General features: G+C 44.2%; 1 protein-coding gene across 1 annotated transcript; it reads left to right on the top strand.

Annotated features, from left to right (window-relative positions):
* Positions 1-915: 915 nt before the first annotated feature.
* CREG2 (cellular repressor of E1A stimulated genes 2) lies at positions 916-18388 on the top strand. The gene is made up of 4 exons (XM_086610122.1): positions 916-1335; positions 3505-3674; positions 16192-16305; positions 18241-18388. Exons 1-4 carry the CDS (start codon positions 916-918, stop codon positions 18386-18388), a joined length of 852 nt encoding a protein of 283 aa, XP_086466248.1.
* Positions 18389-22732: the final 4344 nt, after the last annotated feature.

Genomic DNA, 22732 nt, shown 5'->3' with positions numbered 1-22732 from the left:
ATTTACAAGCATATATTTTAAAGAATTACAAGTTTGCATTGCCGTACTGAAGGAGTCTGCTGCCAATAACAGAGAAGGAGCAGGGCTGTAAAAAGCGTCTTTACTAAACTGGGCCATCGATATAAACTCAAATATACATCCAAATCTTTGCCTAATTAAAACTTTGCCTGGGAAACATACAATTTAAGAGCAGCTCCACGTACTTACACGTCAAAACGAATTCCACGAGCACTGCAACTAAAGACGTCTGCCTTCCTAGGACTCAGGGTCTCGCTGTTGCTCGACCCCAGCGCCCCCATGAAACTTTCCCTGCAACGAGTGCATTCAGGTGGGTGCGTTCTCCCGTGGATTCTCTCTTTTCTAATAAACGGAGAGATGACTGCCTCAGCGGTTTCATGTGCTCGGTTTTGCAGTACAGGTAGAGAATTATTTCGTGAAATACCTGCGTGGTCCGGCAGCCTCACAAATCCCCGGCAAGCGACACGCAAAGGGAGAGTAAGCCCGCAGCGAGCCCCACGGCCCGGGCTCGGCCCCGCGTGGCCGGGGGACCGAGAGGGGCCGAGTTCCGCCCCAGCTGCCCCCTCTGCGAGGCCACGCCGCGGGTGTCTGTCCCACGGGTGTCTGTCCCACGGGTGTCTGTCCCACGGGTGTCCCCGGCAGTTGTGGGCAGAGCCAACGCCACAGATACCCTAACCGTGCGGGAATGGGGGGGGGAGGGGGGGGGGGTGCGAAACGAAGGCGTGACGCCGGGCCGAACCGGGGCTGCTGCAAATATTTAGGACTCCCGGGGGGAGGAAGCGGGGAACGGGACGTTGCGGGGCGGGTTGCGGGCGCAGCGGCCGGGGCGGGCGGCGGCCGCAGGAGGGTGCTGCCGGAGCGGCGCGGCGCAGCGCGGCGCGGGAGCTGCCGCAGAAGATGTCGGCGGGGCGGTGGCTGCCGGCGTGGAGGTGGTGGTGGTGGTGGTGGTGGCTGCCGGCGCTGCTGTGGGGCGGCGCGGGGGGCTACGTGGTGGTCAGCTCGGTGTCCTGGCCGCTGCCCGAGGGGGGGGCGGCGGCGGACGAGCTGCACAGCTCCTCCACCGAGGATGCGCTCCCCGCGCTGCTGGAGGAGGCGGGCGGCCTCTGGAAGCAGAGTTACCCGGCCTCGGCTTACCGGGAGGACGCGGCCCTCGGCTCCGGGCCGGCGGCGCGGCGGCCGGGGCAGGGGGCCGCCCCCTCCAGGATGTTCTCCTACCGACGGGAGGGCGGCGGGGCGCCGGGCCGCGCCGGGACCGCCCGCTCTCTCGCCCACCACAGCACCTGGGGCTTCGTGGCTACGCGGGCCGCGCAAGGAAAGGTACGGTGCCTCCCCCCCTCCCCCGGTGCCCACGGCCGCGGGCTGCCGCGGTCACGCGTTACCGGCTACCGAGGAGCGAACCTCCCGGCCGCCCGGCGCTGTCGCCGGGAGCGGCGTTTTGGTCCGTTCCCCCGTCAGCGACGCCGATGTCAGCAGCCACCAAATGCGCGGAGAAAAGAGTCAAAACAGTTTCTAGGAAGAGAGATCTTGTTTGGAGTACGGTAAGGGAGGCACGCTGGGGAAAAAACAAAACAAAACAAACAAACAAACAAAAAAACCAAACATAAACAAAACCAAACCACACCGGAGAGGCACAGAAAAATCAAAACCTGTAAGGCAGAACCAGAGCTACAACGTTGGGTTTGGAGAGGGGTTTTTGCGTTCCATGCAGCCAGGGCCAGCCCGCTCCTGGCCGCACTGCCTGCCCCTGTCCCCGGGGGTGAGTGGGGCCCGAGCCCCCTCCGCCTCCCCTGGGCTCTGGCTGTCACTGGGCCAGCAGGAGAGAGGGAGGAGGAGGAGGAGGAAAGTCCGCTGGGCTACCACAAAATCTGTCATTATTTTTTCTAGCTTTAAAATATTTCCCTTTTTAAAATGAAAGGTTGGAATTAGACACAGCGTCCAATACCACTCAGGCAAAATAAATAAATAAAAAAAGACAAAAAATATAGCTAGACAGCTTTAACTTTCTTTTGAACGTATTCACAGATTAATTAATTTATAATTTTAAAAAAATAAGCAAAGGTAGAAGCACGTTAATCTTCAGAAAGCTCGGCTATAGTCTTAACTCTTCTGGTTTATGCTCTCACAAGAAACCCTCGGTGGGATTAACTGCCATAATAGTCTGCAGTTTGCTGTTTCTAGTTACAACACAAAAGTAATATAGAAAAATCAGATTCATAATAAAATTTGGAATTGCTGAGGGGGCCATTGCTGCTCTGAATGCTGAGTTATGCTGCCTGTGATCACAATTCTTTTGAGAATCCACTGTAACATTAACCATGCATGACAGACCAAGCATTTCAGGCAATGGAAACCTGTCCTGCAATGTTACTGACAGCTACTATTTTTTTTTTCATTGTAACTCTTAATAATAAACAAGTGGTTTAGTTTCTAAGTTATGTAGCTTCATTAAAGCATTCCTTCTATGGAATGCTAACAAGGACCATTTATAAGCACTATAAGCATTAAAATTTTAAAGGCATATAAACATTAAAAATCAGAAAGCATGCAATCCAGGTAATAACATCATCCAGGGTTTCCTTATTAACTATTCATACTTAATTTGATTTTGCTGTAAAGGATTTACCAGTTACATTGAATTAATGTATTGACTGATAATTTTGCTATTTAACATCTAATTGACCATGAGGAAATAAATATCTAAAGACATGAAAATATCATAATTCATTAAGTGTCTGTCATTGCGATTTATAATGGGATGAAAAGCATAGTAGTAGTATAAATCATTACAGAGAATATTAATGTGTGTCACTACTGGGCAAAGACTATTTTGCATGCGTTACATCCACTGTGTGTACGCAGGTCAGTGTATGGGAGAAAACGTTTTGAAAACTTGGCTCCCTGGTGTCCCTCCTCCGACACGGGAGGAAGGTTTGCTCTGGCTGGCTTGGTGCCTGAGACCCCCATAGCAGAGGTTCCTGCCCAGGCAGCTGAGCTGACGTCCAGCTTGACTTTAAACATGGCTCTAGCTAAAACGCCTTCCCCTCTCGGCAAACAGATGCAATCACATTGCAAATCAAGGCCGAAAGGGGAGGCAAAATTAGCATAAAAAGCAGGCTGAATCAAGGCTAAATTAGGCTCTGTATCCTCTTGGGTTTGAGAAAAGATATCAGCACTGTTTTGGAGTAAACATTTCTTGACACTGATGGCATTGATTTTAACGCACTTAAGCATTTTTATTTTGGTGGAAGAGAAAGTGTTCTCTATAGTGTCATGGACAGGACTGGAGAGAAAACATAAAGGAGAGATCTGTTTTCATAGAAGCATGATAAATCTAAATTAGAAGGTCTGTTTCATGATGAAAACACAAAGTGGGAGACTAAGCAACTGGGGGTTGCTGTCCTCTCTGCTAGAGCCCTTGAGGGAATCTCGACATTGTAAACCATCTATGTGCAAAGATGTAACCAGTTGCTTATTTGGATTTTGCAGATCCAAGGTATGCCCTATGGGAACTGTTTACTTCTCAGCGACGGTCCTGTCAATAACAGCACTGGAATCCCTTTCTTTTACGTGACGCCGAAGGATAACACTGTGGCAGATCTCCTGAAGAATCCCATGGCTTCTCTGACCCTGCCAGAGGCAGACGGAAATTTTTGCAGGTAATAGAGTTTTATCTTCCTATTACCACCTCCAGTGAGAACAGGGTCCTCAGAACAAAACGCTGGGTCCCCGTGTTGAGTGTCCTCCATTTAGTTTTGGCCCTCACCATCAGCTACAAGCTCCTCCTTAGCTTTGTTTTGCAGTAAGTTGCCCCAGTAAAGCATGGTAGAGAAAAGCAGAAGTGTCATTGAAGTATATTTTAGCATCAACAGCTGCAGTGGCTTTCAGCAACGGTAAGACACCTAAATTTTAATATCTTCTTGGAGGTACCAGATAAAATCTAGGTGTTCAAGATCCCATTAGAGGCCACAGAAATCTAGTTAATGAAGTCCATATTTCACGGGCTATCCAAGTCATGGTAAAGCAGACACCCTTGCTCTGCTGAACAGCTCAGGAGGCCCTGCTGGTTGCCTTGATAGGCCTTCAGCTCTCCGGTGTCTGTAAGGGAATCTCAGGCTCTCAGTTCAGAAGCTATACACTCAGGATCATGACACTCAGTCTAATTTCCACCTCTTCAGAGGGTAGAATTGAATACTGTATCATCACGAATTTTGGCACCTTGTGTATCATAAACCATCAGTAAACAATACCTCACATAAAGGAAGCTGGGTCTGAGATTTACCGATCAACAGCCGGCCCCAGGTTTGTCTCTCCAGAGATGGAAGTGAGTTGACTTCTTTCTTCCTAATCATATGTACAATGAATAACTCCAGATCACTGAAGCTTTACATATGTAAAACGTATATATGTAAACTCAAAGATGTTTCAATTTTTCCCACCATCCTTGTCTCCGTGAAAAAGATGTGTCTCTGCCTTATGTATGTTTACAGTCAAACATGTGGCAAACTTGGCTGGGTCACCCTTGTGTGAAGTGTCATTTCCAAAGGCTTCTTTACGTGATGAGGTACACGACACCGGAATTGTGTCAGGCAGGACTCCATTACCAAAGCAGATCTTAGCTGATATTCCAAGGAGAGAGAACTGGAAATTACAAGCTGCTTCAGAAAGAAACAGGATTGAAAGCTTCTACCCCAACTGAAGGTCCTCTTGGGGGGAGGAGAGGTTTATCTTAAGAACTGGATCCCACATTTCCCCAGCAGGATTCCCTTGGGTGTCAATCTGCCTCTCAAGCGCGGTAGCTGAGAACAACACTGGAAAAAGCAGCAAACGGCAAGTATGAGGCACCTTACTGTTCCACTTGTCTGTATTTGCCTCCAGAACATACTGTCTGTTTTCTTAAGAGTTACATTGTGGCAGAATGAAATGTTTCTTAGTCCTAAGCAGTACAAGTGATTTCAGGCTGACATCTCATTCCCAACAAATGGAAATCGTAGCTTCTTCTTGCAACACCAAACCCCTAATAAGAACCTTCCATTTCAACATTCGTTAAGGTAATTTAGCTTTAAATGCTTGAGAAGGTCAACAGAGTGGTGAAATTAAGACCAGAATGGTTCTGCTATTTCATTAAATATTTCGAATTAACAATTTCAAATTTAAGTAAATGTATCAGTTATTTTATAACAGGCTAATGGAACTTATTGCTGATTTCTAAGCATTTTCATTCAATCAAATAGTGAGCTGAAAATCTAGACCAAGTACTTAAAAATGTATGTTAAGTAAGTCCAACTTCCTAGCACCTACCTAATGCCCTGTTTTCAGAGGCTCAAGTCTCTTCCGTTGATGGTAACTGGTGGCGTTGAGCACTTCTGAAAAGTACACACCCATTTAGGCACTTAAGTGTGCCTTTCATCCCTGACTTTAAACACCCACTCTTGAAAGCCTTTGCCTTTTATGTTTTAGCAACATTACCGCCCGATTTACCTGTTTGGGAAGTGCCAATTCACCAACCAAAGAGAAATGCTGCGTGATTTATAGAAATGTGAAATTCATACCCATCACAACCCTTTGAGAGTATTTATTCACTGTCTTTCTATTGAGTAACTATTAATTTCCAAACCAAACCACCACCCTTTCGTTCCACGTGCCAGAACGTGCTGCTGTTCATCTTGCCGCCAGGGCAATCTGGATCCTGCCACCTGACTCTCTAGTCCCCTCTGCAGCCTGAGATTGTGTTTTCTGGCAAGGAGAGCTCTCTGGGCACTGCCAGGGAACTCTACCTGGATTTCCAAGACAGCTTAGGTCAAACTGATGACCAGTTGCTACATCCTTACTCTCCCTCCCTATTACCAGTCGCGTGGTGTGTCGTGTCCTCCTCCCACCTCCATCAGCTCTGAGTTTTGCCTGACCTGACCCTGAGTTAAAACATAAATCTGAAGAAACTTAACCCGGTGATGAGAATAAGGTTTTCTGCTGATTCTTCTGCCTTTCTTCCCATGGCCACTGCTGCTCCTGGCCAGGCAATCCCACCCCCTCCCTTCGGCTGACCATATGGTGGGTCTATTTTAGCTCGGTAACCCAGCAGAAACCTCTTCCTTTTTTTTTTTTAATTAGATTTCCACTGGGAAAGTAGCTTGAATCAGCTCCCCAAGAGTCAGAGGAGTGCAAAGGAGAGGGGAAAGAAGAAGGTGGAGCAAAATAACACATCCCCATTTTAGCATGTAACCGTACTCTAAATATTGAGCTTACTACTTAATCGAATACAAAGATTCAGAGTCTGATCGGTGCTTCTTTCATTATTTATTTTGTTCATACAGTCAGTTTGTTTTTCATTATTTCTGAAGTTCTCATCTGGAGCAGATGTTGGTTGGCATTAGTGCAAAGAGCAAGCAATACGGGGAAAGAAAAGCTGGGGCATTTGTTGAGCTGCAGTTTGTGGTTTTGATCATAGCTAGCAAAATGTGAGCAAGCTCTGGGGCTATGGGTGCTGGAACTTTAACTTTCTTCTCTCCCTTCCCTCTGTAACCAGGGTCAGGAATGAATTTACTTTTTAAACTAACAACCTGTGAGTAATCTGTACATTTTAAACTGGAAACTTCTTAAACTGCAGCCCTGCACAGCATCCTACCGTGACCCCACAGAGAGGGCTTCTGCAGGCGGCATGACAGTGAAGAAAACATGAAGGGTGTCCAGTCCTTGTTGCCAGTGCTTGGAGTTGCTTGTCTCCAGCACTGCCTGCAGCACTGGGTGCACTGCAGGTAAGACAGGCAGCTTCCTACCTCTGTGGTGGGCAGCTCAGGCATCTCTTTGGGATCCCTATCCCTCCTGAGACAGCCAGGCTGTGCTGTGCAAACAGCACATAGCATCCTTAGTGCAGAGCTTTATGTGGTGGCACAGGTTTGGTATAGCAGGTTTCTTCCTCTCCTTTACTCACACTATATGAGAGGCAAGACCTTTCACTCTGAGAGACCTCAGGTCCTGCTAGTATTAAGATGGTATCTGTGCAGTTTCCTTTTCAAAGGAAAGTGTCATTTATAGATGATTTTAATATGAGAAGTTCTCTCAGCCAAGAGCATTGTTGTTTTAGTTTCAAAATAATTATACAAAATAGCTAAATGAATAATGCTCTACATGAGACAGTTCATGTCCTTGTATGCCAGCAATGTATTTGTAGCTTGTTTTCATACAGAATTTTATTAGAATTTCATTATTAACCTACTCTGAGTTGCAAGAATTAAATAAATATGAAAGCTGGTCAATGCCTGTAGTCAATGGTCCTGGGAGTATTTGGCACTCTCCTGAAAAATGCTTCTGACCTATTGCACGCAAAAGAAATCTCTGGCCTTTAGAAAGAAAACATAGCTGACATTTCAATAGGCTTGTATCTAATGAGTTTCAAGTGACTTGTGTGCATGTACATCAGTTTGATATTAAATTTATTTAGTAGCGAATTTCATTTGTTTTGTTTCAGAACAGACTCAAGTTTCAAACCATGACAATAAATATTTTCACTTTTGGGGATGTGAGGAATACAGAGTGGCCTTTTTGGTGCTTCAGCCTTAATATTTCATCAGCTGGAGAGAAAATTTGAAAAGCCTGAACTAATAAGAGAAGTAACATTTAATAAGGAAAGAAAGAGAGCTGTGATGCATCTGAATAGGCACTAATTGCAAGACATTATAATGTTGCAGCTACAGTCTGGATTCCTCATCTCTGGCATAGAGATTGCCATTTCCCAGAGGGAGACGGGCTGCACTTCTCTGAGAAGGCTCTCTGATGGCCAGGCTACGGAAAGCGCTCGTTAGTAACTACACTGCATCCTATCTGAAGGCTGATAAATGGATAATAGAGGCAAGAAAAATTAAATGGTTCAGGGCTATAAATAGACTAAGCTGGTATATCTATGCCACAGACAAGCTGAAAAGATTGAGTGCCATTCTTACAGCTTTCAGAGGGAGCAAGACAGAGCCCGACATTAAGGAATAGAGCAGCTATTGTTCTAAATGCATTTCCCAACACACAGGCTGCTCAGAAGATCTCCCTTTCCAAGTAAGCTCCTGGGCTTGTCTCATTACAGCTGCAGTCTGGAAAACAGCCAATTAATTTTAAACGTGTGTCACCTCCTTGATATGAGGTTCAGCACATTCGTGGGGACCAACTGCAGCTTTCTTAGAGAAGGAGCAGTTACATGACTGCCGTGAACTGGCTTTCACACAAAGGAAAAAGAAAGAAAAGCAACGAGCTTTGGAGTCAGTCCAGCGGTTGCTTTTCCTTTGCTATTAGTTTGGAGGATGGTGGTTCAAATCCACGCTGAAGACTGTGAGTGATTTTGAGGGACTCAGGTTCCTCTCTGGGTTTATGACCTGCATCAGGGACGGCTCCATCAGAGCCATTTTACCCACCATGATCACCTACTACTTGAGATAGCAGATTGGCATGACCGGGCAGACGTCTTCAGTGGATATAAGATGGCTCTGTAGGTTTCCTAAACTGCATTGAAAAGGCTGACGGGAAGCGCTGAGCATCTCCAGCACTTCTGGATACCACCAGGCCACGGGAAGAGGAGAGTAATTCGGTGGGTTAGGGTCTCTGCTGCGTGGTGGGTTGGCAGTGTGCATGAACTGCTGACTTCATTCCTGGGCAATCCTGAGAGGCAGTAAGCCTGCCATGGGTGGCAGGTATGACCTTTGAGATGTCAGTTGGCCATTCAACGTATAGCTGCCTCTGGGTTTTTAGAGTCACTGTCTGTTAATACAAAGATGACTACTACAAAGAAATTTGGTGCTGCACCTTCACACAAAGAGAAATGACGCATGCAGAAGACAAAGGCTGAATCCAGACATCCCTCAGTTTTTGAGATCCACCTCCTGGTTCTGTGGCACAGACACATTTCTAGTTCTGGTGTTTATATTGGCTGTTTTTAGTTATATGCAAATAATTATGTCAGTAGCTATTCCTGAAAAATCTGTATTTAAAAAAATCAGGAAGATTCCAATTTAGAAAGTCAAATATGAAACCTACTATCATCATGACCCAATGCACACAATATAGCTCTAAATTACTGTTTTTTTCCTGTCTTCTTAAATAACCAACTTCCCAAAATCCCTTTCTAGTAAAGTAGTATGTGTTTCTCTGACTCTCTTTACATAAATAGTTGATGCTGTGATTCTTTTTTTTCCCCCTGTGAATTGTCTATGGTTAAACTATATAAAAGTTTCCTGTCTGAAACATAGAGTTCAGCTAAAGAAATGAGTTGTTATTTTCAATGAAGACAGACAAACAGATTGACTTCACTTAACAAATTCTAATCAAAACATTCTAGGAAGGATTATCTCCTAGGAAGAGTGAAATTATTTAAAACACAAAAAAAAAGATATACTATGAATACAGGCTCACTTAGATGCAGAATAGCCATTGTACCAATATTCTTCAGCTCCCAAGCCTGACTTCAGATTCAGAACAGAAGATTGCTCTTCCAAGAGCGAAAGCAAAGATGTCTTTTAACTATGTTTGCTGGCTCTCAAACGCAGCTGGTAAAGAAATTCTTATCGCAATCAGAGCAGGGCAGGGCAAAACTGCCCAGCCGTATCCAGCTGCAGGCCAGCAACAGCTTTTCAGATTATGAAATTGCTTTCAGCAGAGATTTTGTTTGACGTTCATGCCACGCAGATTAGCATCACCAATACATTCTTTATGCTTCAGAGACTCTGGTAGTTAGTGGTGAGCGAATGAAATGTATAAGGAGGGTAACTTGCTTTTCAAAATTAATTGCATTTATGAATCAAAATTATACGCACTTTACAATAATTCTCTGAGGACGCAGCATTACCTTCCTTTCTGTAGATTTTAGGGGACAAAGATCCCTATGATGTATTGTATGTGCTAGAAAAACAACTCTGAGTCTTCACCTCATGCCCAGTTAGGGGCTAGGCGAACAGGAGCCCTGCACAGGGTGACAGGATGACTACCTTGTGTCCCTGGGAGGTGGCAGGGATGAGCTGTTCCGGCAGCCAGTTCCCATTTCCTAATTGCACAGCTTTGTACGGCTGCTGCTGCTGCTGTGGGAGAGATTAGGATGTGTGGTGACAGTCATTGCTGTGTTGCCTTTATGCCACACACGACCTGCATGCTCTAAAGCAGAAAAAAATGTAGGAAAACTGTTTTCTGGGGCTTTCTTCTTGGCTCTCTGGCTCTCCTTTTGTGCAATAGGAGAAAGACCTTTCCCAAAGTTCTTTTCTCTTCCATTCTGCTCAAGAAATAGAGGGGTGAAAGCAGTGCTTTCTCACAGGGCAGGGAGAACTGTGTTCAGGGGAGACGGGGAGGATTTATGGATCCTGACAGGAAGGATGGAAGGTCCTGTTTCCTCAGGGGAGTGGAGGAGAAGGATGGCAGCTCCTCTGTGGAAAAAGAAGGCTGGGGAAGAAGAAGAGAGATTCCCCTCCACAGACCCCTGCTTCCTCCCCCAGTCCCTGGAGCATTACTGAACTTGCCCACCTTCCTCCTACCAATTCCCTGTCAGGGACACCTAGCGCTTCTTCCCCAAGTGCCTCCCAAACTCCTGTTCTGCCTCTACTGCTGATCTGTTTCACCTCTCTAATGGAGTGCAGGGGCTGAGAATTAAGATGATATCCCAGGGATAGTTTTGATCAGAAACCAGGAGACAGAGCATTGTCAGTCAAAGCAGAGATCTCAACTGTGAAAGGGAATCCTACCAAAGCCCCAACATCATCACCTCGTGTGCCAGTATAACCACATCAGCCTGAACTGTGGGTTCATCAGATCTGGACTTGGCTAGTTGTTGTACAGGAACCTTCTAATTAAAATCTGAGAGATGGCTGGCGTAGTAAACAATTTAATGAGTGGGTGGCACTCTTTGCTCTGAACCACTCTTGAACCATGACCCAGAAAGTGTGGAAGCGGTACGCAGTAAAATAAGTGGAACATGTTCATCAGCAGTGCACTTTGCGGCATTGCATCGCTGTTGGGAAGCATATTTCACTTGGACACAGACTTCTCCTTAAGCTCAGTGAAGCTGGCACCTTTGTAAGGGGATGCAGCTCACGCTCTCATCTTACATGTTTGGAAGAGACAACTGTCTGTACTGGGTCAAACTCTGCACACCCAGTTTGCTCACTATAAGCAGAGGAATGGAGAAAATCAATTCTCTCTTCACAAATTGGATGAATAATTAAGATAATATCTCTCAATGCACTGCGTTCTTATAAAATGCATAAACTGAATCTTCTTCCATTTTAATCTGGCTTCCCTCGATTTCTGCAACAAGATGTATGTATTTTACATAAGCATAAAAAATAAATCTGTTCCCTATTGCTTGGTCTTCTTCCACGGTTCCCTGCTTTCTCTTACCCTCAGTTCATATTTTATCATAGCCTTCATGAAATCCTCTCCAGGGAGACAAAGGACCTGATTCTGGCAAAGACAGGGCCTGAGAAGCCATCTCGGGTTTCCGGGACAGAAAGAATGTCACTGTCTCTTCCCATGGCTGTGCCACCCCCTCGCCCCCAGTCAGCAGTGCACAAATGTTACATAAAGCTGCTCCTCCACACCTACTTGTTCTTGTGCCAACAAAGATAAAAGGAACCCCAGGACTGAGCGCTGAATATGTGTTTATTTACACAGAAGGCAAGAAGTGACTAGTGAACGCACAACTGGACCTCTATGGATGTGAGGGAGGATTATTTTAGTAAATATACCTATTTATCCTTGGTATCCCTTTATTATCCTTAGCAAAAAAAATAAACTATATCCCTGGCTATATCCCTTTACTCCTAGGAGGCAAAGCCTGCATTCACATTAGTTGCACTGGTGACACTACTAAAAATCCAAGACCTGTTCACAACGGAGTTAGAAGTGGAAGCTGTAATTTTAGTGATTTTCAATGGTTTAAAAAAAGTATAAAAGTAATCACACATTATTAGGGAAATACTATGCCAAAATGATGCAGAAACAGATTTTCTTCAGAACATGAAGGGCTCCTTTGATAAAGAAAACACTAATGCTAGTGTGAGACTACAAGATTTCTATTCTGAAACAGAATACGTATGATAAGTGGCAGCGCTAAAAGCAAAGCCAGCAAAGTAGTAACGCAGTGTACTGAACTCAAATATATCATTGTCCTGTTCAGCTCTTCCAAAACTTCGTCTAACATAATCTCGACAAATAATTTGTTTGCCTTGTTTTCCAGGAAAAGAAACTGACCCTCCAGAATATGGTTCCAATGTGCAAAATCCAGTTTAGAATAACTTTTATTGGGAAGATAGCATTGTGCATGTCAATCAGTGTAACACTCTGACTCACGAGAATATAGAGAAAACTGCAAACACAAGAAGGCGTCAGGAAAAAAAAACCCACCAGAACTGAAGCCATTGCAGATGTGGAAGTACAGTGTGTGGGTTTTGTTGTCAGCCAAATATGTGGAGAGCAGTTTTTCCTGTAAATCGGGGAAGAGTCACATCTGACACTAGTCCTATCAGGCAAAACCATCTCAGCAAAGGCAAGCAGGCTTCACTGCTTAACCACAGCAACATCAGGTCTATTGCGTACTCAAAATCAATGAGTAGGCTTTTAGAATAAACATGTACTTGCAGAAAAAGATCAAATAATTGTAACTTGAGAAGGTGTCAGACCAAAACCTCTTGCTGCTCCTGATCAGGCCCAAATCGATCGCCTTGATCCACTCTGAAATGCTGACATCCTTTAATAGCAATCCCTTTCTAATTCCTCTCTGAAAGTAATTAAAAATGTCTTACCCAGGAGCTATACCCAAGAAAGGCACTTGCAAATACTCCTGTTGTTTTACGGTTCTATTAGGCTGCAGAGGAAATTATTTCATACACATAGACAGTTATTAGTTTAAAGCAATCTTCTGAACTGAAATTTTGTTAGTGAGAAGTCCCTTCCCTTCTGTATTTTTAAGAATCATCAAGTTAAATATATCATAGAATCATAGAATCATAGAGTCATAGAATGGTTTGGGTTGGAAGGGACCTTAAAGATGATCTAGTTCCAACCCCTCTGCCATGGGCAGGGACACCTTCTGCTAGACCATGTTGCTTGGAGCCTCATATCAGCATACGTAGAGGGTTATTGATATAGTATTAAGATCGAGCACAAAAGATAACAATAGGTCAGGTGATCACTTCAAATGGACTTTAGGACTCTGCTATCCAGGGCCAACAGTTGCAAGGGTGTGAATCTGCAGTGCCCTGGCTGCTGGACATTCAGGCCCTCGTCTGACACCCTTTGTTTGTGGGATTCAGCTCCTCTTTCCACAGCTGTATACACTGTATTCGCCTATATTTATTTGTGGTTTGGTGGGTGGGTTTCTCATTGGACCATGGACACTGAACAGCCATGCAACACTCAAAGCCTACGCAAAAGAAATCCCAGGAACTCTGGGTGTCCCTGAGGCACAAAGCTGTGCTGATTAGGGACGGGACACTCTCAGGCCACTGTACGCCACCTGGGAAACTGCATTTTCAGCATGCAGTTGGACTTAGCATGGAGGATCTAGACCACATAGACAGGTTTGTACTCTGAAGAAACACTGATAGAAAGAAACCCAGTGTCATGGTAGGGAATGCAGATTTTCAGGTACTAAGTACACCATTCATTTAGTACTTCCCAATCATAATTTTAAAAAGTACTAGAGAAAATTAGACCATTATTTATTGATGTGAACAGAAAGTTTGAGCTTGATCCTTGGCAGCTGCCCTTCCTCCCATGCAGAAAGCACAGCAGAGGAAAAAGTACGAGTGGAGTGTGTCCAGAGGTCATTAAGCCGAACACCCCCTTTAGACAACTGCTGCTGCAGACGGAACAGGATGCTGAAAAACACATCCCAGATATGATGTGACTGCAAATGGCTCTTTGGAGCTCAGGCTACAGATGGTGCCAAGTGCTTACTGGGCATAGCTGAGTATCACTCAGCCCCCTGTACTTCCTTTTGTATCTCTGTTCATGGACCTATCTATAAAAGCAGATACTTTATCCAGTGAGCTACACAGTCTTTCATAACCATCTGTGGGGAATCTGCAGGTGTTAAATTAGCTGCAGGAGGATGCCCATATGTTTCCTGAATGCAATAGACACATATTGAGAATTATAACAACAAAAAAAAAGCCATTGCAGATTGCATGCAGTTAAGGCTAAAGGGCTCAAGCCAAGATCTTTAAGTAAAATCACTCACAGATGAGATGTAATTTACCGTGATTTGCTGCTTCAGATTAAAACATACAGAAGAAGAAATGCAATCTTCGTTTCCTAACATAGTTTTTCAGGCTTATGTTCTTATGTGGGGAGGCAGTCCTGTGAGATGCTGAGCAGTCTCAAACTGCTGGCAATGGAACTTGGGGCTGCTCAGCACTTGCCAGGATCAGGCCTTTGCAGTCATTTAATACAATTTTTTTTGCGATCGGTCAATTTACTTATGATTTATATCCTTGTATTGTATATGTCTGAGTCAGCAATTGCCCCACAGCTACTAATGGGAGTTATTTATTATTACTGTATAGAAAGAGCCAAAAGGCAACAAGTACCTTCCTTGTCTTGGTCTCAAGGAAGAAGGCAGTTGGAGAATATTTTTTATTCTGGTGGGTTGACCCTGGCTGGATGCCAGGTGCCCAGCAAAGCCACTCTATCACTCCCAATTCTCAGCTGGACAGGGAGAGTAAATATAACAAAAGGTTCAGGGGTTGAGATAAGGACAGGGAGAGATCACTCACCAATTACTGTCACGGGCAAAACAGACTTGACTTGGGGAAAATTAATTTAATTTTATTACCAATCAAAATCAGAGTAGGATAATGATAAACAAAAACTAAATCTTAAAAACACCTTTCCTCCCACCCCTCCCTTCTTCTTGGGCTCAACTTCATGCCCGATTTCTCTGCCTCCTCCCCGTGAGCAGTGCTGGGGGACAGGCAATGGGGGTTGCAGGTCAGTTCATCACACGCTGTTTCTGCCGCTCCTTCCTCCTCAGGAGGAGGACTCCTCACACTCTTCCCCTGCTCCAGTGTGGGATCCCTTCCCATGGGAGACAATCCTTCATGAAATTCTCCAACATGAGTCTTTCCCATGGGCTGCAGTTCTTCATGAATTGTTCCAACGTGGGTCCCTTCCACATGGTGCAGTCCTTCAGGAACAGACTGCTCCAGCATGGGTCCCCATGGGGTCACAAGTCCTGCCAGCAAATCTGCTCCAGCATGGGCTCCTCTCTCCATGGGGCCACAGATCCTGCCAGGAGCCTGCTCCAGCATGGGCTCTCCCCAGGTCACAGCCTCCTTCAGGGGCATCCACCTGCTCCACCGTTCACCTCCATGGGCTGCAGGGAGACAGCCTACCTCACCATGGTCTGCACCACAGGCTGCAGGGGAATCTCTGCTCCATTGCCTGTCCTGCTCCTTCTTCACTGACCTTGGTGTCTGCACAGTTGTTTCTCTCACACATTCTCAATCCTGTCTCCCACTGCTGTTGTTGCCCCACAGTTTTTTCCCCCTTAACTGTGTTATCCCAGTGATGCTACTACCATTGCTGATGGGCTCAGCCTTGGCCAGCAGCAGGTCTGTCTTGGAGCCAGCTGGCATTGGCTCTATCGGACACAGGGGAAGCTTCTATCACCTTCTCACAGAAGGCACCCTTCTAACCCCGCTGCTACCAAAACCTTGACACGCAAACCCAATACAACCTTACTTGTCTCTTTGATGTAGAGCAGTTGAAAAATGGGTAAAAATTAACAAAGATTGAGTTTCTAGGGTAGGCACAAGGAAAAGACCTTACATTTTACACACAAATACACATATGCATGCTTAATTTGTAGGCATAGGCACAGACTAACCATCTCACTAGCTCTCTTGATAATCCTGATTGAGGTCTGTACATACATCTGGGAAAACTGCCATTTTCACATTTTTTTTACAATCTAAAGTATATTAATCCAGTTTTTAAAAGCATAAATTAAGATTAAACAAATCTCTCCAGCAGAGACCTCTTTCAGATAAGTATTCCTTCAAGATTCCCCCCAAATGTTATAGCAGGGTGTAGAAAAGACCTGCAAGGCTTGACAAAATATCGCAGCTTTTTATATGTGAGCAGGAGTTCCTGTTTCTCCAAAACAAATAAACCAAGCTATTACATATGGGCATTTTTCTCTGTGCACAGAAAAAATGTAATTGATCCAGAGGATCCAAGGTGCGCCAGGCTGACTCTCATGGGACAGATGGTGACGGTGCCTCCGGAGGAAGTGGAATTTGCCAAGCAAGCAATGTTTTCCAGGTCTGTATGTAACAGGCACATAGTAGAGTGCAATCCGCAGGCCTGAGACAAATAGATGGATGTGACTGTTTGGTACAGAAAATCCGAAAAGTAACAAGCCTGATCTTTACTTTGGGGCTACGAAGCGTGTTGGCTCCTGTGTGGCTTGGAATGCCAGGCAGAGCTGTACAATCTCCTTTTAACTCTTGAGGCAACAAAATACAGAAATGCAGTTAGTCCGCACTGGGCTCCAGTAGAGCACGTGGTTTATAATCTGGGGATTATGAAAATATTTCACCTGGCTCCAAGGAGAGATTCCATAAATCTAAGGTGTATTTGTTACCTTTAATGGTTCTTCCCCACCTCAGGACAGCCACCTCTTCAGCCACAGCCCCCTCCTCAAAGACTGAGCAGAGCTCAGCTGTCTTTGGGCTCACAAGGCTGTCTGCAGGGTGGAGCTTAGGGGTTTTATTACCACTCCTGATGTACCACAACTGCTACCAAAGCCATAATACTTACAGAACAGTCTCCTTTGAACAGATGTAAGCACAACCCTGACATATATACACACACCCAGGGTGTGACCCATGCCCTCCAGTGCATCTTCAGAACAACAGGCGTGAAAACCCTAACCTTAGCTGGGGCGCACACCTCCTACACAGGCTGCCAGGGATGGTCCTCCAGGCACACCCTGCCTGGGCAATCACATACTGCTGGGAAACTGGCATGAGCTGGGATCTAAAACAGCCCAGAGGCGACATTCCCTCTGGCCTTCTGAAAGGGATTAGGGTGGGACTCCGTCAGCCGGTGCCCCATCAACAGCAAAAGTGGGACCAGTGATAGAGGGGGGTTGTATTGGCACACAAGCCTTTTTTACCAACTTTGCAGAAATCAAATTCCTAGGCAAGACAGAGTCCAGCAACACCTTCCGAGCAGTGCTCCTCCACTGTCAGGGAGCAAAAGCCAGACTGACACGGTGAGGGCTACCGAGGCTCACCCCATCCAACATTGGCAGCAGCTGGAGCCACCTCCCAATGCCACAGTCGTGAGTGCTCAAAGGGACAACTCAGAAAATGGTGGAAAACTCCAGCTCAACCCAGAGGTTGCCAAACCAACCATCTCCTCCGCAGGGTCCTCTGCAGGAGCAGAGGGGTGCTGGGCCCACCCTGCCCCAGCTGGCACCGCTTTCCCCTGTGCTCCTGTGAACACCATGGCTCAAGCTGTTGTATCTGCTCTGTGCACCACTGCCGAGCATCCCACAGCATCCTCTGCAGATGCACTTATGCATATTTTCAGTAGATGCACTCATGATCTCTTTTAGTAGAAAAAAAAATGCAGGCAGCTCAAACAATGTGGCTTCAGTATAACTTCTCTTACTGATACAAAGCTGGTTAGATGTGTTAAGGGACCAGACGCCTGCACTCCATATTGCTGGCAGGGAGGATCTCTTTGAGCTAGCTGGAAGGGCAGGCCAAAGAAATGAGACAGAAATTCAGAACTAGAAGGCTCTAGCAGGCAGCAGCTCGAAGAGGCTGTGCTCTGCCTGCTAGCCAGTTTTATTACCCCTCCTGCCGTACCGCAACTGCTACCAAAGATGTAATATTTTCAGAACACTGTTTCCTTTGAACAGATACTAGCACAACCCTGACAAACGTTCAGAGAATCTCCTCTAACTGTTTTTCACTTACTTAGAGAGCGAACAACACCTGCCTTTAGAGACGGGGTTCTGCAATGGAGGAAGGCGGTGTTCACTGGCTGCCTTTGTTGGCGGTTGTCACCAGAATGGAGTGTGGAAGATCATAAACCTTACTGCAAGGGAGGGTAAAAAAGATGAATGGTGGTAGTTCTCACATTTCAGATTTCACTCTGGCTGAGCACACTAGCCTAAAGAGAAAAGCAGACCGTGCATGTGCTTTGGCACATCTTTTTTTTTTTTTCTTTTCTTGCTCCTTCCAGGCACCCGGTGGTAAGAAAGTGGCCTCGTAGCTATGAGTGGTTCTTCATGAAAATGAACATTGAGCACATCTGGCTTCAAAGCTGGTATGGAGAAGTTTCTGCCATTGCAGTAGAAGAGTATTTAAAAGCAGTTCCAGGTAAAGGATGACTGAATGGGCTTTGAGATAGAGATCTGTGTTTCCTTTCCAAACAGTTTTAAAATTTCATGCTGGATGGTTACAGTGATTTCTTTTTTTTTACCCCCAAAGACTTCAAAATAGCCCTGTCTTACATGGAGCAGAGTGAAAACAAACCAACACAGACTTTCAGATTATAAAGGAGAGGTGGACACTAGCCCTACCCTGTAATGTACAAACGTATCATTTCAAACAGGCAATGCATCATCTTGAACAGGGCTTAAAAACACTTTCTGTTTGTTTTAACTTTTATTGCTGTGCAGCCACAGGGAAACTATTGTATATGCTAAATATAATGTTCTGATTTACAGAAAAAGCAAATTGCCTATTTAGAACCCTCTATGTATTGTGGAGGTACTATAGCTGTTTGGTCTCCCTTGGTTTGTAAGTACCCGAAGATAAACTTAATAGCTGCAACTTTAGACATTTAAATTTAAAAAAAAAAATTTTGCTAAAGCTGTCCTCATTTGCTAAATTATATTTTCTAAATGTGTTTTTCCCTAATTATGTAATTTGATATTTAACTTGGAAATTGAGTGGAAATGATCTCTTGTAGTAGAAAAAAATGCAAGCAGATCAAACAATGTGGCTTCAGTGTAACTTCTCTTACTGATACAAAGCTGGTTAAAAGTGTTAAGGGCCCAAACCAAATCAGCCCCATAAGGATTATCCCGATGCAAGTATAAACATTCTTGTAAGAAGAATTTAAGTAAATATTCTCAGCTAGCCTGTTCCTGTTATGAGACAGGAAAAGTATATTTAATAGCCTGTAGTCCTGATTTTTTTGCATCCCTTCTCCAGCCACCACTTTATTTTTAATTCATTTGTGCAACTGATCTTTGTAAACCATCACAAAGTCATTTCGGGGTGGAGCCAGTCCTTTAACTCTGTTTCCTCACCAAGTTTTAAAGGGCTTGTTCATGCATCTATTTTTGAAAGAAGCGTAAAGATAGGTAGATTTTTCAGGCCATGAAAAACTCATTTTCCTAGTGTGGAAAGTGCAAACTTTGTTGCAAATACATTATGAATAGACATCTTGTGATAATACCAAATGAGTATTTTATCCACCTTCAGCCCTTTCTCTAGATGTCCTGGTACACTTATTCTGCAGTTCCTAAGGGTATCACAGTCAGAAAGGTCCCACGGCTAACTGGCTAATTCATTACACAGTCTGCAAATTACACAGCTGTCTTCCCCATTACATTAAGAGACACATTAAGATGGGGTTTCTGTGCCTGTGGGGAAGGTCTTCCAGCATCCCTGAGATGATGCCCGAGCTCTGGACGCCAGCCCACACCACGGCCAGGCTGAGGAGGAGCCTGGGTCCCTGGGAGAGTGACCTGAGCTTGTATCAGTTAATCCCTGGGCAGAGCTCAGAGGCGGCTGCATGACCTCTGACCAGGGGGAAGCCAGTTCAGCGTAGCTGGCTTATTTTGCTTCAGGCATGGAGAGATGGAGTCATTCCTGAAGCAGAGCTGGGTACCAGGCTGATTTAACTACCAGGGGCCACTTAGCCCTTGGGCAAGTTCAAGGCTGCGGCATCACCACTGTTCCTGATATTCTGTAAGAATCGAAGACGAGTGCAGGGGAAAAACTTTGTTTAGACACTTGCTAAGCACTTTTTTTCTTGTCTCATTGCCAGAGACTCTGTTAGCAGCGCAGATCTTTTGCAGAGGTAATTACGCAAAAGGAAGAAGCGTCCTGCCTGAATCCATTTCCTTTTTTTTTTTTTTCTTGGCAGATGAGCAGCATTTTCCCATTTGAGTTTGCCCCAAATCTTGCGTTGTGTAGTACTGAAGTAAAACTGCCCACCTTATAGAGTACCATCAAGTGAAATCCTCCACAATTCATATAATTTTGCCATGGAGATCTTCATCCACTATGGATTTGGTACTTTGCCTATTGGGATTAATGAGACTTTTAAAACTGAGTTCAACAGGCAGAGCACTAGACCCTATAAGGGAATCACCACAAGTCTAATATTTCAGTGCAACTTTAATTACCTGTTTCATTATCCCAGTTCACTACTATTCCCCAGAGAAACCTGAACTGCCTATTCTCTCCCCTGCCCCTAAACGCACACACACAGATTAAGCAAATCCAGTGTACAAGCTTAATGTTTAAACAAGCTGAAGAAGAGAGAAATGGGAAATATCAGAAATGCTGTGGTTACTATACTCTCAATTTCACTTACATCCTTAGACAGTCTGGTAAAGATGATATGGTCCTATGTCCTATCTGTTAACTTATTAACACTCTTGCCTTAAAGCAGTAAGGGATTGTACCAACAACGATTAGTAGAGCTTTAGCTGTTTAAGCAGTCAGTGTGCACTAAGAAAGGTTGTGAATTTACAATACCCTACTTGTATTGGCTGTCTCCCTGCACACCTAGATCACTGAGAAGCTTCTGTATTGTAAATTGACACATTCATCAAGAAGCTTTTCTATATGGACCTGCCATGAGGCTCTTGACAGAACCTCAAAACATGAAATGGCAATGGCATGTAAAGTGACAAAATGGGCTTCATGAAGAAATGCGGTCTTAAATCACCTGTTCTCATTTCATGCTTCCTTCTTCCAAGGAATAGCTACCACAAAAATCCTTGAAAGTCTATAGAAATTCATCAAAAATATGACCTGCAAGTTTTGAATGGAATTTTCTGGGCCAATAAAAGGGGAGGAGATGGTAGTTTGCTTAATTGGGCTTTATGTTATTAATTATATACTAGTTCCAATTTTTCTTTAAACTGGCAAATGTGTCAACTGATATTGGTCATCACATGGTAGGTGATGTTTGCTGAGGCTTTTAACCCAAAGAGTGTTACTGAGATATCATAAAAAAATCATAGTTCCTTGAGACTGCAAAGGGTCTATCTTATTTCAGTTCGAGTCAATAGCAAAAATCCTATTTATTTGTTGTGCTTTAATTACTAGATCAAATAAGCATTTTTATAATAGGTCTTGATAAGCCCTTATGAATTTATTAAGCATTTCAACTAGCTGATGTGTAATTTATTTCCATGTATTCTATATTTTAGTTATTTCTGTAGCTTCCCCAAAATAGCTTGTTGTGCAATGTGTATTATTTAAAACTTTAACTGTGGTTTTGCAATATTTAAGAGATGCATTTAGTCATGTCTGTATACTTGCTGAAAAAAAAGGAAGACAAAGTTCTAAACTTGAGTTCTCACTTTTTGCTAATTTGTGCAAACATAATGCATGTACAGGATTTAAGCACAGCTAGTTTGAACTGCTGTTCTTACTTAACCAAAGAATGCTCTGTTTCTGATGAAATTTTCATCACTTCAGTAGATGAAATGCAACCTGTCTTATTTCTGGATGTGTACAGCAATTTGCAATGTATTTTGATTTCTAAAGATACTGAATGCTGTTAACAAAATGCCTATTGAGAAGTGCAAATAAAATAAATTTCAAAGTGGAAACTGCAGTTAGAATATTCTTGAGTCTGCAATAAGCATTAGCCAGAGTAACTGGCCTTTTGCTGACAGACATTATAATTTCTATCTGATATGAACATCTGGGGTTTTTTTTCCAGTTTTCCTGAACCAAGCTAATTTCTCTCAAAATAATTCTGGGAATTGAGACTCATGTCTGCCTTGGTACAGCCTCGCTTTTCTCTGGGGAGGAAAGTCTAGCCAAGCACCTTTTATCTTTCCTTCGTCTTCTCATTACTGTCAGCTTTGCTTTCACCATGGCAATTAAATGTCACTCTGAGCAACGTTTGCTCTTCTTTTCTGTGTGTGGGGACTGAGCACTCGCCGCTCAGGTGTGCATTAATGGTGTTTGGAAGTTTCCTCAGTGCTATTTCTTCCCTTGCTAGTGTTGCTCTTACAAGTTCTTGTTACAGCTTGTTCTCTGCTGTCCACTTTCCTCTGGCACGTTTTCTCGAGCCAAGGCTGACAATCCACCTTTTCGTCTTGCTTTCCTGCACCATCTCCTTTCAACAAAACTCAAGCTCTCCCACTAAAATTTCCACTTTAAATCTGATAAAGGTTATAGGAAACATGCTGCATTTCCTATTTACACCTTATAGTCTTTGTCTTGCCACTGGTTGGACTGCATTCACTGTGAGAACTGTGACAACAGTTTCCTAGCCTGTACAAATCACAGTCAACATCAGTTTCCTATTTACAGTGACTCTATATTCTTAAAAAAACATTTCCTGCAGCTGTTCTTTTCCTTCGTACTGACTCTTTTTACTTTTATCCTGTTTCCAGAGTGATGTCTGTTCTGATTACACTAAGTGTCTTTCACTTTTTCACCAAAAAATTCTCATTTGAACAACTTTTTTGGCC

This window comes from Tauraco erythrolophus, chromosome 1 (assembly GCF_009769465.1).
Source record: "Tauraco erythrolophus isolate bTauEry1 chromosome 1, bTauEry1.pri, whole genome shotgun sequence".
In the NCBI taxonomy this organism is placed as follows: domain Eukaryota; kingdom Metazoa; phylum Chordata; class Aves; order Musophagiformes; family Musophagidae; genus Tauraco; species Tauraco erythrolophus.
This window is presented reverse-complemented; position numbering and strand designations above follow the sequence as displayed.

Bases quoted from the DNA above. Each gene is read 5' to 3' on its own strand.
- CREG2 (XM_086610122.1), top strand. From the start codon at position 916: ATGTCGGCGGGGCGGTGGCTGCCGGCGTGGAGGTGGTGGTGGTGGTGG. The intron at 1,336-3,504 runs GTACGGTGCCTC...TGGATTTTGCAG, and splicing joins CGCGGGCCGCGCAAGGAAAG to ATCCAAGGTATGCCCTATGG. The intron at 16,306-18,240 runs GTCTGTATGTAA...TGCTCCTTCCAG, and splicing joins AAGCAAGCAATGTTTTCCAG to GCACCCGGTGGTAAGAAAGT.